This window comes from Colias croceus, chromosome 21, assembly GCF_905220415.1.
Source record: "Colias croceus chromosome 21, ilColCroc2.1".
NCBI classification, from domain to species: Eukaryota; Metazoa; Arthropoda; class Insecta; order Lepidoptera; family Pieridae; genus Colias; species Colias croceus.
The window spans coordinates 4,835,391-4,854,449 of record NC_059557.1 but is presented as its reverse complement, the minus strand read 5'-3'; the positions used below and the strand labels follow the sequence as shown (position 1 = coordinate 4,854,449).

Below are 19,059 nucleotides of genomic sequence, written 5' to 3'. Positions count from 1 at the left end.
AACTCTACTTCTACCCAAATTATTAATTTATCTGTTATATCATTTCCCACATTAATCCCAATCATTAAATTCAACGACTACTCTAATTAACAACAATTTCACAGCAAATAGTATTCTTCTTCATAATATTACTATTTCTACTACTACCCTCACATATAATACTACACATCAATCTACCAACTACCACTAAACTACTACATTCTGATCCGTTAAAATCTTTAAATACTAAATGTCCGTAAAATCAAACACAAGAAAGTACTACTACATTCTACTAATACTTACAACTGCTTTCCACCTCCGAACCACGATATAAGCAGCACGGGGGTAGAAGTCCCAGTCATCACAGTCCGGTCTATCAGTAGCGATGTGAACTCGCCGTATACGATCACGCCGACCGGCACCATCAGGCCATTGAGAGACGCAAAGATCAAGCCGAACAGGAGTATTAAGAGCTCCCATGGTTTCGCGAATCGAAACTGTTATAGAAAATACTAAATAGTGTAGACGTTTATTTTAAGTGGAGGATACTGGGTTAAAGCGAACCTTTTTAATAAAGGTCAAGGTATAGGGACAAGGGATTAGGGAATGGTACATTTTAGTCGCGATTTCCAAGCACTTTTTATAGTTAGGGAACTTGCTACACAATCACATCGACCGGCACCATCAGGCCATTGAGAGACGCAAAGATCAAGCCGAACAGGAGTATTAAGAGCTCCCATGGTTTTGCGAATCGAAACTGTCATAGAAAATACTAAATAGTGAAGACGTTTATTTTAAGTGGAGGATACTGGGTTAAAGCGAACCTTTTTAATAAAGGTCAAGGTATAGGGACAAGGGATTAGGGAATGGTACATTTTAGTCGCGATTTCCAAGCACTTTTTATAGTTAGGGAACTTGCTACACAATCACATCGACCGGCACGATCAGGCCATTGAGAGACGCAAAGATCAAGCCGAACAGGAGTAGTAATAGCTCCCATGGTTTCACGAAACGACACTGTCGTAGAAAGCGGTTTATAAGTTCTTCTTTATTGAAGATAGAGGGTTAATTCGGACTATTTTAATGACAAGAACAGAAGGGTAGATTTTAAGGTGTGATTTTTAAGTAGGTACTTTTCGCAGTGTGGTGAATAACAAGAAAATCACGCTGACCCCCACCAACAGCCCGTTGAGAGATGCAAAGATTAGAAAGTAGTTTAGTAGATTTTAATATGATGTATAGTTTAAAAGGAGGAATAGTTAAGTTAATTATGGTAAATTAAACCCCTATTGTTGAGGAAGAAATTATAAGGTGTGTCGAGATGAAGGAAATTAAAAGATGATTACGGAGAAATTTGGAGTGGATAATTATTTCAGATCTTAAATTGACCTTAAATTTTTACCTCTCTTATTATGCGAAATATGAGCAGAAAAAGCTCTTAATACAAGTAGAAAAAACATTAAATTTTTCTTTGATGATTAATATTCTAAATAAGTCTTTATATCTATTACTACCTACTAAATTGATCATGTGTACAAGTTTTATATTTTTTATTTTCACAAGCATATTCTGTAAGACAATCAAACGAATACTCACAAGTCTAAACCAAGAAGTAGGCGGTGCTTGTTGATTGGGATCCCCGCTGAAAACGATCATGAGACAATAAAAACATTATAATGCTACCAAATAACGATGTAACGCAAATGAATGTTCATTACATGAGGCATGGTTGCAAGCTAAGCTGGTCGCGGTGCGTACCGTTTGGTAGCCTTTCCCATGGCTATATGGTATCCTTGAGCAGCTAAACAAATATGTTTGTTTTATTATTTCCTAATACTTGTGTTTAAAATATATTTTATTAAAGGGATGTAGGAAAAGCTTATTTACTTCATATACTTTCGCGTGAGTAGATAGATAATATCAGAAGTTACTTAGAATTTAATAATTTCTGGATATTTTTATAAACACATTAATGTTGATAGAAAAACTATTCATAATCCCATGCTTTTATTTACACTCCATATAAATGTATAAGTAATAAAATTATAAACATATTTTAATAACAATAATTGACCTTAGCACAAATAATTGTAGTTATTCTTAATTAATTTCGAAAGAATACATACATAACTTTATTTTTCACATTCAAAACTACTATATTAAGAAACGAACTTAAACTATTTGATAAATAATAATGCCTACTTACATAAATAAAAATTATTTTACTCACGCTTCTGTTTGCCGAGCCTTTTCAGCTAAATAAGCCGCTTGCTGCGCGAGTGTGCTGATAGTCAGCGAATTCTGTCGGAGGCCGAGCGTCAACGCCGGCCGTTGCTCGCTGCGGCGGGTCGACGAAAACCTTGTTATGCTCTTTATAGATTCATCGCGTCTCATTCTCGACTCAACAGTTCTGGAAATAAATATTTTTATATAATTTGTTTTTTTCTTTAGTTTGCCATTTCAAGCCGCTACATTAATTGAAAATAAATTAAAACTACTCGTTGGCTCTTTCAATCTTCTTCTAATAGTAAGTTATTTTACAAATAAAAAATATTACCTTTATTGTTCATGAATAATTAACAAAATCACAGTACACTTTCCAGAATACGCTATAAATGTATATGAAACTCTTTTATTTCTAATCTGCATTATTTATATTTATTATCAATACATTTAAAAGAAAACACAAAAGTTTTAAAAACTAAAAATATTCCTCTGTTCAATTATTTTTTTTTTAATCCAAACTCCAAAGATTTCCCAATTCCCGCGAAAAAATCCAAGTTACTCATTGGTCAATCAACGCTTTTGGCGGGAATATTCTGATTGGCCAACATCATATTTAACACAGATAATAAATGATTATCACGAACACAGATCACGAATCATAAAAATAACTAGTACAAAATACAAATACCTAGAACAAAAATATTAATAGATAATATTCAAAGTATATAATTTTATTTTAGCGCAATTTTGAAGAGTGAAGTTAAAAATGATAAATAATATATTATCAAGGCATCGTTGAAAGGAGTCAAGTGGTCAGTGGAGTTGTAAAGCTTTTAAATATTTGTGATTTTGGAAGAACTTTTACTATTATAAGTAATACAACCTTAGATTACAAATACAACATTTCAAAACATGCTTCAACAACCCGGAAATTATATAAATCACCTAATTTTTATACCAAATGTAAAAGTTATTATTATGTGTTGCAACCAATGTGCTCAACTCTTCCCTATAAAAAAGATTGGATTGTATTCGATAAGCAAAAAAGCTGCTCGATGAAAACGGTTTTCCCTAATGACCTAGAGTGAAATTGCTTCGAAAAACTGCTTTTATGTATTTACCTTATTCAGTTTACATAATAAATAATTGATTGTTGTGAAGCTGTTCACATTCACTTCGAAATTTCTCTACATAATATATTTTAATTTCTCTCATTTTATCGCCCAAAAGCCGTCAATGCCAGAAAATATAAATAAAGAAGAGGCAGTGTTGTGAACCGTGACACATAGTGTTAATTTTGACATATTTTCTTATCTATAGTTTTAATTATTAGCGAAAATAAAGTTGTGATATAATAATAAGTATCCTCTATATCTGCTCTCTTCTATAAGATCGTGAGCTTTGTTTACAAGGGTAACATGGGTAAAACATCCTTTAGAAGGGACTTTACTTGCTCAAAGGAAGTACCTAAGGGAAAAATGCAATTTAAAATAAGAGAATATTATATTATGTATTTCTAATAAAAATCAAATCAAGTTAATGTCAAATATGTAGATAATGTGGCACAATTATTATTCTTTTAATAATAAAATAACTTTGTAAAAATAATTTTGTATTGTACTCTTAAGAAATAGCTCTGTATAATTGGCGCATGCTGTGTTAACCTCTAATTGTTTGTTACTTTATCGCAAGAACTATATGTTATGTAATAATAAATATACTAAAGAATCATTGTAAACAAATGTTGGTTAACCAAATAAATAAATAAATAAATAAACAATAATACAGTATTATTGAAGTGGCTCTTACAATATAGGAAGTTCTATAACGCCTACGATTTCCAGATATAGCCTATGTACAAAAATATCACTCAAAAGATCTATCTTTTCATGAAAATACAAAAGAATTTTCAGTAGACGAGCATTAGTCCGAGGCTTTATTGTTTCATGGTAAATTATGTCTTAGCTAGCTGTCTGAAAAATGATTAAATACCTAAGTGTATCATTAAATGAAATTTAGGAAAATTTTACCTAATAAATCTCTAAAAACTGCGAATGATTTCATGGAGTAGACTTACGAGCTACTTTTTTTTGAAATGTTCAGACAACTCCTTAATTACAGCGATTTAATTACAAGTTATTGGTAAGTTTAATCAACATTATTAATTTAATAATGTACTTGATTTTTATCTGTATAACTTTGTTTTAAGAATCGATTGTCGTGACTCTATCTGTTTCAGTCGTAGCTGCAATGCGGTACCAAGCCTAGTATGCCACATTAATAAACTTCACCTATTCTTACTATGACTATAGGATAATTACTTATATTATCCGTGGTATAACCACTAACACAGATAATGATCTACACCACAGATCTACACTAACTATAACTATACATTGAAACTCTATTTATAATATATCGTTATTTAGGAGGGTGTTCATAACACAAAATACTATAAAAGTTAGGTCAATTATTGAGTAGTGTGATTCGCAGCAAATATTCTATATCTAGTAGAGTTTTCGTTTGAACTCACTAATCTCAGGAACTACTGGACCGATTTCAAATATTCTTTCGACATTGGATATGTAGGCTATCCCTGAGTGCTGTATCAGTTCGAAGTCGGGGAGGACCCCATGTAAAAAATAAAAATATTTTATCCAGCTTTATACTTTTATACGATTTATGATTTCATTCAATAAGTTATATAATTCTAATCACAACGTCCATTGGGTAGATGTATTGTTTTAATCAGTGTAAATATATTAGATAAAATTACGACCGACACTTGTTAACATTATTATCGGTCAAATCGTATTAGAAAACAATGTCAAGTACGTTATATTCCATTGATACGATATTATAGAATTACTTAGCATTTTTAACGCTTTAAATCTCTTCCATCGCAAATGAATTGAAAAATTACATTAACTTCAATCCCAAGGAAATGCAAACATTTCTTTCTTTTCTGAAGTATAACGCAAATAAACGAAATTGTCTTCTTGCATCCACTCTAAATACGGAAGAAGTGCGAGTAACTTCATGTCATATTTCACGCAGAGTTAGGGCGGCCGTACACGGACCGCTTCAAGCAGTTGAGACCGACCGCTTGAAACCGCGACCGCGCGGTGAACTATAGGCATTCATTCACCGCCGTACGGTGTCGGTCAACAACCGACGGCTCGAGCAGTTGACGCCGACCGCTCGAGCCGTCCGTATACGTCGCTCAGCCGTTAACTGCTCGAGCGGTCCGTGTACGGCCGCCCTTAGTGCTACGAAATTCTCCAGCCGGCTCTTGGACTATTCCAAGTTGAAATTGATTCAAGATCATATTTTACTAAACTAAATATGCCTATTTATAATGTCCATAACTCAAGTAGGTACATATGAATTCATTCAGTAAATATCGTGAAAGGCCATAAGCACAGATACGCCATGAAATATCATGTCAAGTTGTAGGAAATGATTTTTTTAAAAGTATAGAATACGTCACCCGTGCGCGCGTGAATACGCGAAAAGATCACAATTAGGATCTCTTTACCCCATTCGGCGAAAAGCGATACCTACCACTGTGATTGTGACGTCTCGGTTGGCGATTTTGAATTGGTTTTGAGAAAGTTGTTTTCACAAGACGTAATGTCGTGATTTGAATGCAGTGCCGTGAAATCTGTGTGAAAATCTCTGTGTGAAAATGTCTGTGTGAAAAACTCTGCGTGAAAATCTCTGTGAAAATCTGTGTGAAAATCTGTGTGAAAATCTCTGAGTGAAAATCTCTGAGTGAAAATCTCTGTGTTAAAATCTCTGTGTGAAAATTTCTATGTGAAAATCTGTGTGAAAATCTGTGTGAAAATCAGTGTGTGAAAATCTCTGTGTGAAAAACTATGTGAAAATCTCTGTGTGAAAATCTGTGTGAAAATCTCTGTGTGAAAAACTGTGTGAAAATCTCTGAGTGAAAATCTCTGTGTGAAAATCTGTGTGAAAATCTCTGTGAAAATCTCTGTATGAAAATCCCTGTGAAAATCTCTGTGTGAAAATCTGTGTGTGAATCTCTGTGAAAATCTGTGTGAAAATCTCTGTGTGAAAATGTCTGTGAAAATCTGTGTGAAAATCTGTGTAAAAATCTGTGTAAAAAACTGTGTGAAAATCTCTGTGAAAATCTGTGTGAAAATCTGTGTGAAAATCTCTGTGAAAATCTCTGTGTGAAAATGTCTGCGTGAAAATCTCTGTGAAAATCTGTGTGAAAATCTGTGTGAAAATCTCTGTGAAAATCTCTGTGTGAAAATCTCTGTGTGAAAATCTGTGTGTGAATCTCAGTGAAAATCTCTGTGTGAAAATCTCTGTGTGAAAATCTGTGTGTGAATCTCTGTGAAAATCTGTGTGAAAATCTCTGTGTGAAAATCTCTGTGTGAAAATGTCTGTGAAAATCTGTGTGAATATCTGTGTGAAAAACTGTGTGAAAATCTCTGAGTGAAAATCTCTATGTGAAAATCTCTGTGTGAAAATCTGTGTGAAAATCTCTGTGTGAAAATCTCTGTGAAAATCTCTGTGTGAAAATGTCTGTGTGAAAAACGTGAAAATCTCTGAAAATCTGTGTGAAAATCTGTGTGAAAAACTGTGTGAAAATCTCTGTGTGAAAAACTCTGCGTGAAAATCTCTGTGAAAATCTGTGTGAAAATCTGTGTGAAAATGTCTGTGTGAAAATCTGTGTGTGAAATAGGGTTCAGAACCGGGAAATCCCGGAACCGAAAATCCCGGGAATTCCCGGTTCTTTTGTTAGTAAAATGGAACCGGGAAATAAATTTTGATTCCCGGTTCTTTCGGTTCTTTCGGGAATATTATTTAATACTACTAGTTTATCTATTACTCTTTCAAACTTCTATTCCTACTATCTAATTCATTATTTTTCTTCACTGTAAAACTCTTATTCACTAAACTTAACTCTTGTTCAAAAGTTCAAAACTTTAATGTAAATAGCTCCGAGATTATAGAAAAAACGCGCGAAATACATGGTCGCTCTGTCCCTGCTTCGTGGAAGACTGCCTCTGTACACCCGATCCCTAAAAAAGGCGATCGTTCTGATCCATCTAACTACAGACCTATCGCGATTACCTCTTTACTCTCAAAAGTGATGGAAAGCATCATTAACGGCCAACTCTTGGGTTATTTGGAGGAAAACCAGTTGATTAGTGACCGACAGTATGGCTTTCGCCATGGACGGTCAGCTGGTGATCTCCTAGTTCTCTTAACCCATCGTTGGGCTACGGCAATCGAGAGTAAAGGGGAGGCCTTAGCGGTTAGTCTGGACGTTGCAAAAGCCTTCGATCGGGTGTGGCATCGGGCTCTTCTCTCGAAACTTCCAGCCTATGGACTCCCAAAGAAATTATGTAAGTGGATTGCCAGCTTTCTTACATCTCGTAGTATCCGGGTGTTGGTCGACGGTTCGAGCTCTGTACTACTGCCCGTGAACGCTGGCGTCCCTCAAGGCTGCGTCCATTCACCCACACTGTTCTTACTGCATATCAATAACATGTTAAAAAATCAGTAACATTCATTGCTATGCAGATGACAGTACTGGAGATGCTATATATACCAGCCGCCCAAATATTTCTCGAGAACACGTCAATACAAACCGAAACATACTTGTGTCCAATATTGAGGCTCTCCTTGGTGAAGTCTCTGAGTGGGGTCGACAAAATCTTATCCGATTTAACCCTGACAAGACGCAAGTATGTACATTCACAGCCAAGAAAACCCCATTTCTCACAGCTACCTTATTTGAGAACACTCCCCTAAGCATAAAGCCTAGTATCGGAATTCTTGGTGTCGATATATCTGATGCCGTTCAGTTCCGCTATCATTTGGAAGGCAAAGCTACTTTAGCTTCTAAAAAAATGGGCGTCCTTAATAGAGCGAAGCAGTATTTCAGGCCAGGTCATCTCTTGTTTGTTACTTTATAAAGCGCAAATACGGCCTCATATGGAATACTGCTCTCATCTCTGGGCCGGCGCCCCACAATATCAACTCCTTCCACTCGATAGCGTGCAACGAAGAGCCGTCAGAGTTATCGGCAACCGAGAACTTACCGATCGGCTGGATTCACTAGCTTTACGAAGAGACGTGGCATCTTTATGTGTATTCTATCGTCTGTACAATGAGGAGTGTTCTGATGAGTTGTTTGAACTGTTACCTGCCGAAGAATTCCACCATTGTTCTGCCCGACACAAGGCAAAGTTTCATGCTCACCACTTGTTGGATGACATTTATTTTTGCTAGTTATTAATTTATTAGTCTAATAACTTTTATTTGAGGATTCAAAAGTGTGCCCTAAGGATTTTTAGATAAGTAGCTGCCTATTTTTTGCCATTTCATTGATAGTAGGTACCTAAATGCTTATTTACTTACATATAAATGACACGGCTGATTGATGGTGATTTTTATTTAATTAATTAAGAAGACTGATGATTAAAGTCTGATAAATGCTTATGTTATTTTTTTAGATTTCTTTAAATTTACAATAAAAATTCTTGAATATTTGATTGTAGTTTACTTTTGACTTGTTTTTAACACACATAACACTTGTTTAAAATTTTATAATACAAAAAATTCCCAAGTCCCGAAAATCCCGAAAGAACCGGGAAATCCCGGTTCCTTTAAGGAAAAGTACCGAAATTCCCGGTTCTCAAAAAAGAGACCGGTTCCGGAAACCCTAGTGTGAAAATCTCTGTGTGAAAATCTGTGTGAAAATCTCTGTGTGAAAATGTCTGTCAAAATCTGTGTGAAAATCTCTGTGTGAAAATCTCTGTGAAAATGTCTGCGTGAAAATCTCTGTGAAAATCTGTGTGAAAAACTGTGTGAAAATGTCTGTGTGAAAATCTGTGTGTGAAAATCTCTGTGTGAAAATCTGTGTGAAAATCTCTGTGTGAAAATGTCTGTGAAAATCTGTGTGAAAATCTCTGCGTGAAAATCTGTGTGTGAATCTCTGTGAAAATCTGTGTGAAAATCTCTGTGTGAAAATCTCTGTGTGAAAATGTCTGCGAAAATCTGTGTGAAAATCTGTGTGAAAATCTCTGAGTGAAAATCTCTGTGAAAATCTGTGTGAAAATCTGTGTGAAAATCTCTGTGTGAAAATGTCTGTGAAAAACGTGAAAATCTCTGTGAAAATCTCTGTGTGAAAATCTCTGTGTGAAAATCTGTGTGTGAATCTCTGTGAAAATCTCTGTGTGAAAATCTCTGTGTGAAAATCTGTGTGTGAATCTCTGAAAATCTGTGTGAAAATCTCTGTGTGAAAATCTCTGTGTGAAAATGTCTGTGAAAATCTGTGTGAATATCTGTGTGAAAAACTGTGTGAAAATCTCTGAGTGAAAATCTCTATGTGAAAATCTCTGTGTGAAAATCTGTGTGAAAATCTCTGTGTGAAAATCTCTGTGAAAATCTCTGTGTGAAAATGTCTGTGTGAAAAACGTGAAAATCTCTGAAAATCTGTGTGAAAATCTGTGTGTGAAAATCTGTGTGTGAAAATCTCTGTGTGAAAATCTGTGTGAAAATCTCTGTGTGAAAATGTCTGTGAAAATCTGTGTGAAAATCTCTGTGTGAAAATCTCTGTGAAAATGTCTGCGTGAAAATGTCTGTGAAAATCTGTGTGAAAATGTCTGTGTGAAAATCTGTGTGTGAAAATCTCTGTGTGAAAATCTGTGTGAAAATCTGTGTGAAAATGTCTGTGAAAATCTGTGTGAAAATCTCTGTGTGAAAATCTCTGTGAAAATGTCTGCGTGAAAATCTCTGTGAAAATCTGTGTGAAAATCTGTGTGAAAAACTGTGTGAAAATTTGTGTGAAAATCTGTGTGATAAACTGTGTGAAAATCTCTGTGTGAAAATCTCTGTGTGAAAATCTGTGTATGAAAATCTCTGTGAAAATCTCTGTGTGAAAATCTGCGTGAAAATCTCTGTGAAAATCTGTGTGAAAATCTCTGCGTGGAATTCTCTGCGTGAAAATCTCTGAGTGAATCTCTGTGAAAATCTGTGTGAAAATCTCTGGGTGAAAATCTCTGTGTGAAAATGTCTGTGTGAAAAACTGCGTGAAAATCTCTGTGAAAATCTTTGTGAAAATCTCTGTGTGAAAATCTCTGAGTGAAAATCTCTGTGTGAAAATCTGTGTGAAAATCTCTGTGTGAAAATCTGTGTGAAAATCTGTATGAAAATCTCTGTGTGAAAATCTGTGTGGGAAAATCTCTGTGTGAAAATCTCTGTGTGAAAATGTCTGTGTGAAAATGTCTGTGTGAAAAACTCTGCGTGAAAATCTCTGTGAAAATCTGTGTGAAAATCTCTGTGTGAAAACTGAAAAACTGTGTGAAAATCTCTGAGTGAAAATCTCTGTGTGAAAATCTCTGTGTGAAAATCTCTGTGTGAAAATATCTGTGTGAAAATCTCTGTGTGAAAATCTCTGTGTGAAAATCTCTGTGTGAAAATCTCTGTGTGAAAATCTCTGTGTGAAAATCTGCGCCTGTCACTCGCGACTGCGCTCGCGACAGTCACAGATTTTCACGCGATTTGCGTGTAGCGTATCTATTAGGTACTTTAAAGAAAATCATTGCCTGTAGGTATATTTTTGGTAGCTTTGCAAAAAATATGATTGAGTGTTTTGAAGAGCGTGGGAGAAGAGTTAACACCAACGCCAAATATTTCAAAAGAAACGATGATATAAAGTTTCGAAAACACATTACAAGAGGGATGAGCCCTTACCTTTTATTAGGTTCATAAATCAACTTAAAATATAATATAAGTATGTAACTATATTAGAAACTTTATTTATAAACGTTCATTATTGAGATGATTGGCGTACATCATGTAGGAAGTACCTACTATAAGGAAACCTACTATACCTTTATACCTTCAACAATTGAAATGAGATAAAAATGAAGATAATCTATCTTTACTGACTTTACATAACATGGCAGATCAATGAAATAGTCTCAAAGGTATTAATATCGTATATACTTCATCAAGCACGAAGACAGCTCGCAATGCCATACCAAACAACGAGACAGTAGACGTATTATTTTAGTTAACTTTGAATTAGCTCAAGGGCCTGCCAATTCGGAGTGTCTCGATATAATAGGACACTGTCACAAGCCAAATAGATGCCAGTGCATTATCTATTATTATAATTAATTTGCCGTACAATAATGTTCTCTATTACAAAGGGTTGGTCTGCAAAGATATAGACAGGTGTGGGTTGTGCAACGTCCGCTGACGCGACTGTTATATAAGATTTTGTTTTTGTTGTGACGTCAGCATTGCGCAGGGTGGCTTTGGACCGGAAGCGCGTCTTGTGTCTTTATAAACAGTCGCGTCATACAATTTGTATAAACTCGCTGACCGAAGTTGGACTGAAGAATTTTTTATGATTCAGACAAAGGTATGAAATATATTTTAAGCACGGCGCCTAAAAGTAAATGCTATGAATTCCATGAAAGTTGGCTTATGTCGAATATTTTTAATTCCTGAATCATTTTTTTTTATTTATAGCTCTGAATCCATACTATTATTATATATAAATAAATTTATATCTTAAATTACAATCAAGCAAAAATAATCTAATTACCGCTGATATTTATCGCTAAGACCGTGCATAAATCATGGAGATTTGACTTCATGATGCAATGGCTTTTAAAATGAAGTCGTTATAAACCCTTTAAGAAGATGCATGAACTCATGAATTTTAATAACGTGAAGTTAAAATGCTAACCTATTGGAATTTAAATAAAGTCTTATTCAGATTATAACTAGATTACTTAGTAATATTTTATTTTAAGCCATTATGGAGGTAGGATTTTTTTATGGACATAGGAACATATTTCATTTCCTCATAACGAGTAACTAAGTATCTAGATGATGATAACTATGTATGAACCATTACAATAGATATCTGGAATTTCCAATTTAATTGCATGAAAAGTTCATATGTGTGGGTAAAAGTGTAGGTATCTGTTAATATAAATTTCAACCATTCTGGTTGGATCTAAGTTCGGAAGCTTTATAGATAAGGCTAATTTATACTATTATTATTAAGCTGAAGAATTTGTTTGTTTGAACGCGGAACGCGCTAATCTCAGGAACTACTGGTCCAATTTGAAAAATTATTTCTTTGTGTTAGATAGCCCATTTATCGAGGAAGGCTATATTATATCATCACGCTTAGACCAACAGGAGCGGAACCATGCGGGTGAAACCGCGAGGTGTAAGAATAATTATTGTAATTATAACGCAAATAACTAGGTACCTAAAACCTCTTAGCCCATTGCTTGTCTATGCTTATCAAAAGAGAGTTAAAGCCTCACAAGACACAAACTGGAGACATGAATATAAGAAATGATTAGAAATACAATGAATATTCCGTGTTCACACTTAGTATAAAGTACACTGATCAATATGACATAATATTCGGTCGTAAACAGGGCGCCAGGCGACACGACGCGACGCCAGACTGTAGTCAAGCGGAGTAGGTTCACCCCGAATGCAAATTGTATTAACTTTATGGTGAAAAAAGCGATTAGTTGAACTGCTGGTGGTAAACAATTTAAGGATAAATAACGAAAAGATTATTGGTTACTAAGTTTTCAATAATAAATAAATAAATAAATAAAATTCATTTAATTCAGGCCACATAGCCCATAAAGTGTTAGTAAAATCTTATCCTAGTGTTAGTATTACAATTACCTATTACCTACATACGTTTATTACTACAGCTTAATTTACATATCCAATGCTTACTAATGATATTATCCGAATAATTTAACACCTTTAACACAATATTTGAATTTTTACGTATACGGTCTCTAATAGAAAAAATCTTTTTTCTCATAATTGCATAAAAGTCATTTACTCTATATAATGCAAACATTAAGGAAGCACTACAGTAACGCGGCAGGCCCATAAACATCCTAAAAGCATTGTTATATTGAACTCTTAGAATGTTCATGGTCCTACGCGTATAATTAACCCAGAGGTTGCTCGTATAAAAAGACTGACAATACGAGGTAAAAAGAAGCTTTTTAACATTTCTACTGCACTGCTTAAATCTTCTTATAATCATATTAGATCGTACAGCTAAACCTCGCCTTTCTCTCTCTATGTCAACTTCGTCGCTTAGAGTACTGGTGACAAAGTGACCTAAATATTTAAAATTTTCTACAATTGCTAGTTTCGTTCCGTTCAAATAAATAGGTGGGATGTTATCGGGACCCTTTCCTGAGCGAAATACCAAGACATTACTTTTCTTCTCATTGTACATTAACCCGTGTTCGCTAGCAAAATTTTGACATATATCTACCAGTACTCTAAGACCCTTGATCGAGGGGCTAAGGAGCACCATGTCGTCCGCGTAACTTAATGAAGGAATCATGCAAACGGAGTGCTGGTTGAAATTTGTAGAAATTGAAGACTGTCGAATTAAGATGAAAAGGAAAAATAAAAAACCACATCAATTAAGAATATGAAAATAAATTAATCATAATAAGTATAATTTTATGAAAGTAAAATAGACCGTATAACCTGTGATATAACTACGAATAAGTTGAATGAACTTTCAGTAGTGGAAGTGCAGTTCAATTCATATTCTTCATCAATGGGAAGTTCTATTGACTGATTTAATTTGCAGTAACTACGTAAATAATATTTACTTTGAATATAAAGTAAAAGTTTTATTTTGCATATTAGTTTAACACAATAAAATTAGAACGATATTTCAGGAAATTCATGGTAAAAATTGAATGCCAAAAAGTCGCCTGAAAGAGCCCTTTAGTAATATTAAGCCATTTTTGTCGACTTTTTGTATGTACAGTAAAACAATTAAATAAATACACGTAACTGAAATATATTATGTGTTAAATCCCTTTGGAAGTTTGGAGTGACATAATCACGAGTTTTAATTACTGCAGATGCATTTTCCGAGACGCTATTTTCATTTTCCACTCATCGCGTAGCTTTTCACCGTTTACGTGAATGAAATTAATTAAATTGTTAAGTTTGAAGGTTCTTGGACCATTTTTTTTTAATTAGTATTTTTAAGACTTTGATCGCAATAGAACAATATTTTAACAAGCATTTGTATTGTATTTTATTGGTTTGTATTAAATTTTTATAACAGTAAAACGGAGGAACTGTATAACATTGAAATTACCTAAGTTATTAAACTTTACGTTGTGTTTAGTTGCAAACGGTTTAGTTAGGAATTGGCAAGACCAAACGGGCAGTCTTAAAAGATAGATAAGAACTTTTGATTGAGACCACAGTCCAAGATAATTTTGTGTACCTAGTGGTATTATTCTCTACATAAATCGATGCTTTTCATATATGAGCAATATCTTTCATCCCTTGGATTTGTGCCAATCGTTGAGAATCGTTGACTTTAATAGCTTAAGCGAACCACTTAACTATAGAACACCCACATAAAGTGTCCACTAAAAATATTGTTCACTCGAATTTCGTTTAAAAATTAAAACAATTAACAACAAATTAGTAACTTGAATATAATAAAATTCAAAAATTACCTAGTATACTGTAGAAATTATTGTCCCCAAAAAACAAATTTGTAGTATGATGAAAACAGAGTTTCGTAGTTACTTCCTTCATAAGGACCGCTGCTACTATCCGAACGTGTTGCGCGCGAAAATTTTACGGAAACGGGAAAACGGGGTGAATATGGCGGACGTAGGGGACGTCAACCCTGCGCGAAACTTGGCAGCTTACTGCTGGGTAGTTTTTGGCAACCGAGATACTTGTAAGCAATGCGGTATGTGCTAGTACACGATATTATCTGGGTGATATACTCAAGTTTTCCTATACTTACGACTGACCTACTAACAATGTAAGATGAAAAATATTTTCAGCGGTCTAGAATTAATTAAATTTAGAAAGAGGCTTTCAGAGTCATTTCAGAGTGAGACATTTTAATCGGTTGTCATGTATTACACTGAATGCACGTGAAAATTGAAATGTATGTGGTTTTATTTCTTAGTTAATGATTTCTCAAATAGTAATTTTTTTACAAAAATTTAAGTATTTTTTTGCCTGGTATACTTACAACTTGTATAACTTCTGAAATCTGAGTATTTCTTGATATTTTTTTGTGATAGGTACCTAGGCTTACATTTTCGCTTATCGACAAATAAATTTACAGTTTTATTTATAAAATACGTTGACTGCTTTCAATAAACTATGTATTTCTAAATATGAGGTAAACGTTTGTCCATGTTAAATTTCAGTTAATTTAAATAATCTTTCACACGTTTAATAACTGGTTAAACCGCTATAAGCAGTTAGAACTGGTTCAGTTGACTATTTCACTGCCAAGGAGAGAAATCTATGAAAAGCCGCGTGATAGATATATGAATTATGAATGTGAGCCAATTTATAGGGAGTTATTTGGTTTCTTATTTAGAGCAATTCCGTTCCATGTTCTTCGAAATGCATGCTACGCCTACGCCTATGTTCTTACGTAGGTGTCTCATGTCTGGTTCGAATAAGTGCAGCGATGTGCTAAATTTTGAACGAAGGAATTCTCGTTTTATTAAAGAGCTTTTTAAGCTATTGCATAGCTTCTATCGCGGGCCTTGAGCGCGGGGACCGAATCGAGAAATTTCGTAACGAAAAAACCTCACGCTCCCCACTCCGACGGGTGGAGGTGTGGCTTGAAGGCATAGCATGCAATAGCTTAACCGCGGCAGTCCCCGAGTGCCACACGTCGTTTTTTATGAATTAGATCTATTTATATCCTGGTTTCATGAGGTAAAAGTATTGAAACTTTTTAGGTTTAACATAGAGTGGTCTAGTTACATCACTTGTAACTCAAGTACGGCTGTCCAGATTTCGATTATTTTCTGCTTCGTGGGATTTGTCTTCGCTTAGTTTACGATATCGAAGATATCTTAAAACATGTAAAAGTTAAAAAAGTTTTTGAACTTTTGCGAGGCGATCAGCAGCTAGTAACATAAAACGTAGACATACCTATTACCTAAGTAGGTACCATACCATTTTAATAAATCTTTCCAAGCTGTATTATATTTTTAATAAATTTAATAGCATTTTTGTATAAGTACGATAAACGGTCCCACGAGATTTGGGTATACATGTAAAAGTGATTTACTGTGTAGTAAATAAGCACATTAACTTAGTAAATTGAAATGAGCTAAAACTTTCAAATATGGATAAACTTACAAACGTAAGTTTGTAAGGTTGGATGAATGTTTGTTACTCCAACAAGCAATTACAGCTGACCAACCTGGTAAAATTTTACATTTTTAACCGACTTCAAAAAAAAAGGAGGAGGTTCTCAATTCGGCCGGTATATTTTTGTTGTAGTCTGATTAGTATACAAGTTACTTACACAATAAGAGTAAACCGTGGGACTTCAACTAGTTTCAAACAAAGTAATGTCTTGAACGAGCTTAAATACCATACAGTCTACAGCTGTACTCAATTTATAATAATATATGAACATTATTTTATATCTTGGAGCAGATGTTTAGCCTTGTCAATAAAAACACACGTGTAATTATAATTAAAATTTATTTCCAGTCAAGTACGACCTGTATTTATATAAAATAATATTACAGACGGCAAAATATTATAGAAATTTCGCAAACTCTCATCAGTCATCACAGCATGTACTTCACACTTACCTAAAGACTTACATTGTTGGAATCTCAATTTCACACACATTTTGCAGATTACAAAAATCACAACAAGTCAACAAATATAAGAAAAACTATTCACACTTACATCATCTTTATTATGGAAGAAATACATTGGAATTTGAAAATATTTTTCGTTGTAATAATTATTACAAAACAATATTTGAATTAAAGGTTTAATGTACCTTAATATTTTAATGAAAAATAACAGCGAACTTTACACAAACAATGTACAAAATAATAGAACAATGTAAGCTTTAGATTCACAAGAAAATCACTTAAAACTAAGCATTAACCACGCTTTTGCGTGAGGAAGTACTAACATCCACATTTTGTGCTAAATCTAGACCTTATGTTACAAAAAGATATATTAAGCACTAAATTATATATTAATTAGAATATATGAGATGGTTACGAAACGTTCACTATTAGACTGGTAAAGAAATTTTATTGAAATATAAAATATATTATTTTATCATACATTTTTTTTAAACATCGATAGTGTTGAAAAATCTCAAAATTTTAACAACAAATATAGCCTCAGTGGCTTTATCCAATGTTATACATTCTCAAATCATAGTATTCGATATTTAAAAAAAAACGTAAGTATTTTTTGGGTTAATGTAAATAAAAATGATATAATTACATACTGAGAAGTAGGCGTAGCTTAGGCATTTTATATGGTACAAGAAAAAATGGTTTATCATTACAAGTTTTATGAACTTACTCTATGTAGTAAAAATAAAAAAAATCAAGAATTATATTAGGCAAACCAAATTATATTTATTCAAACATACAAACACATAATATTATAAAATAGTACAAATTTTAAACAAGTCTTGCATATTACACAAATGATATTATATGAAATTAAACCTATTGATACATACTGAATACAAAAAGCCATGTACAAAACAATACAAAAATAAACTAATAAAATTTATTAAAAACACAATGAACACTAGAAATTTTATTGCACTTAAATAATAAATATTTGGACGTTATTACAATAAAGTAACAAATTTTTGGTGCGCGAAGATAAAACCGCATCTCCTTATACATTTTATCTTATCTTATAGTTGGGACATTTAAAGCTAAAAAATCGATAAGTTTTGTGCATTTTACGAGATTTTCTTAACGGAATGTTGACTTTTAAGATTTTATTTTTCCTTTGAATTGAAGAGAACACTAAATTTGACGAATTTCAAATAGAATACGTAAATAATGAAGTTATTACGCCATATTTATTATTGAGAAATATATATTCAGAATGATGAAACATACACTGAAGCTTTTTGACGTGACAACGTCTTATAATTCGATAGAGCCGGCTGCACGCACGAAAAAACATGACTCATGCGGCGTTACCTCGCTCTGAGGCGTTCCATGTAAGGCTTGAAGTGCGAGCGAGAGCGCGGAACGAACGACAAAGAAGCACAAACGGACGTTGTCACGTTCAACTATCGTCAGTAAACCGACTTTACAGACAACCAATTTTTTAACAATTTATTTATTATACAAACAATGACCCAACTATATATCATAGATCTAAAGATCTACAACAACGATATTACAATTCAAAAGTACACAGATTTTACATTCTACATACAATAACACGATCAAATTGTTTTTTTTTTTGGAATCATGGAATTAAACTAATTAATATTTAACACTAGCCCAGTGGAATATATACAAATAAATCTAAAATAATATTTACATAACTAAATAAATATAATTTTGCCAATTTATCATATTATAATGAAAAAAAAATTAATTTGGTTGAATGAAACAATCCCAAGATCTAACAAAATATGACACAAATATTTTACCAACATAACATATCGTCCCCTTACTGGTAAAACTGACTAACTGCACATTTTTACAAAATTAAGTTATATACACCAATCGATTCGTCTCGTCAAGATCTATCTTCAGGTAAAACCCGTTATCTTCTACGGTGCGTAATTACAAAGTTAGCTTGGGCTAAAACAGACTTTCTTGCATGATTCTCCACTATTGCTTCTATAAAAAACGATTAAATTGCTTTAGGATATTATTTAAAAAAATGTATACTGTTAAGACAATGTTTCGCGTTTTAACACGTTTTCGTTTATTGACACTTGTATTCATCATACACAGAAACGATTCATTTAAAACCGGTTATCCT

At 33.6% G+C, this 19,059-nt stretch overlaps 1 protein-coding gene across 2 annotated transcripts in view; it reads right to left on the bottom strand.

Moving 5' to 3' along the window:
- The window catches only part of LOC123701220 (multidrug resistance protein homolog 49-like), a 29,743-nt gene extending 14,783 nt beyond the window's left edge, over positions 1–14,960 (bottom strand). For both annotated transcript variants that reach the window (XM_045648620.1, XM_045648622.1), the window contains exons 1-4: positions 14,751–14,960; positions 2,210–2,389; positions 1,576–1,621; positions 283–476 (exon numbers count right to left, since the gene is read on the bottom strand). In XM_045648620.1, coding sequence (XP_045504576.1) covers positions 283–476; positions 1,576–1,621; positions 2,210–2,373 — 404 coding nt within the window. In that variant the 5' untranslated portion in view covers positions 2,374–2,389; positions 14,751–14,960. The remainder of the gene's footprint in view (positions 1–282; positions 477–1,575; positions 1,622–2,209; positions 2,390–14,750) is intronic.
- Between the last annotated feature and the right edge of the window lie 4,099 nt (positions 14,961–19,059).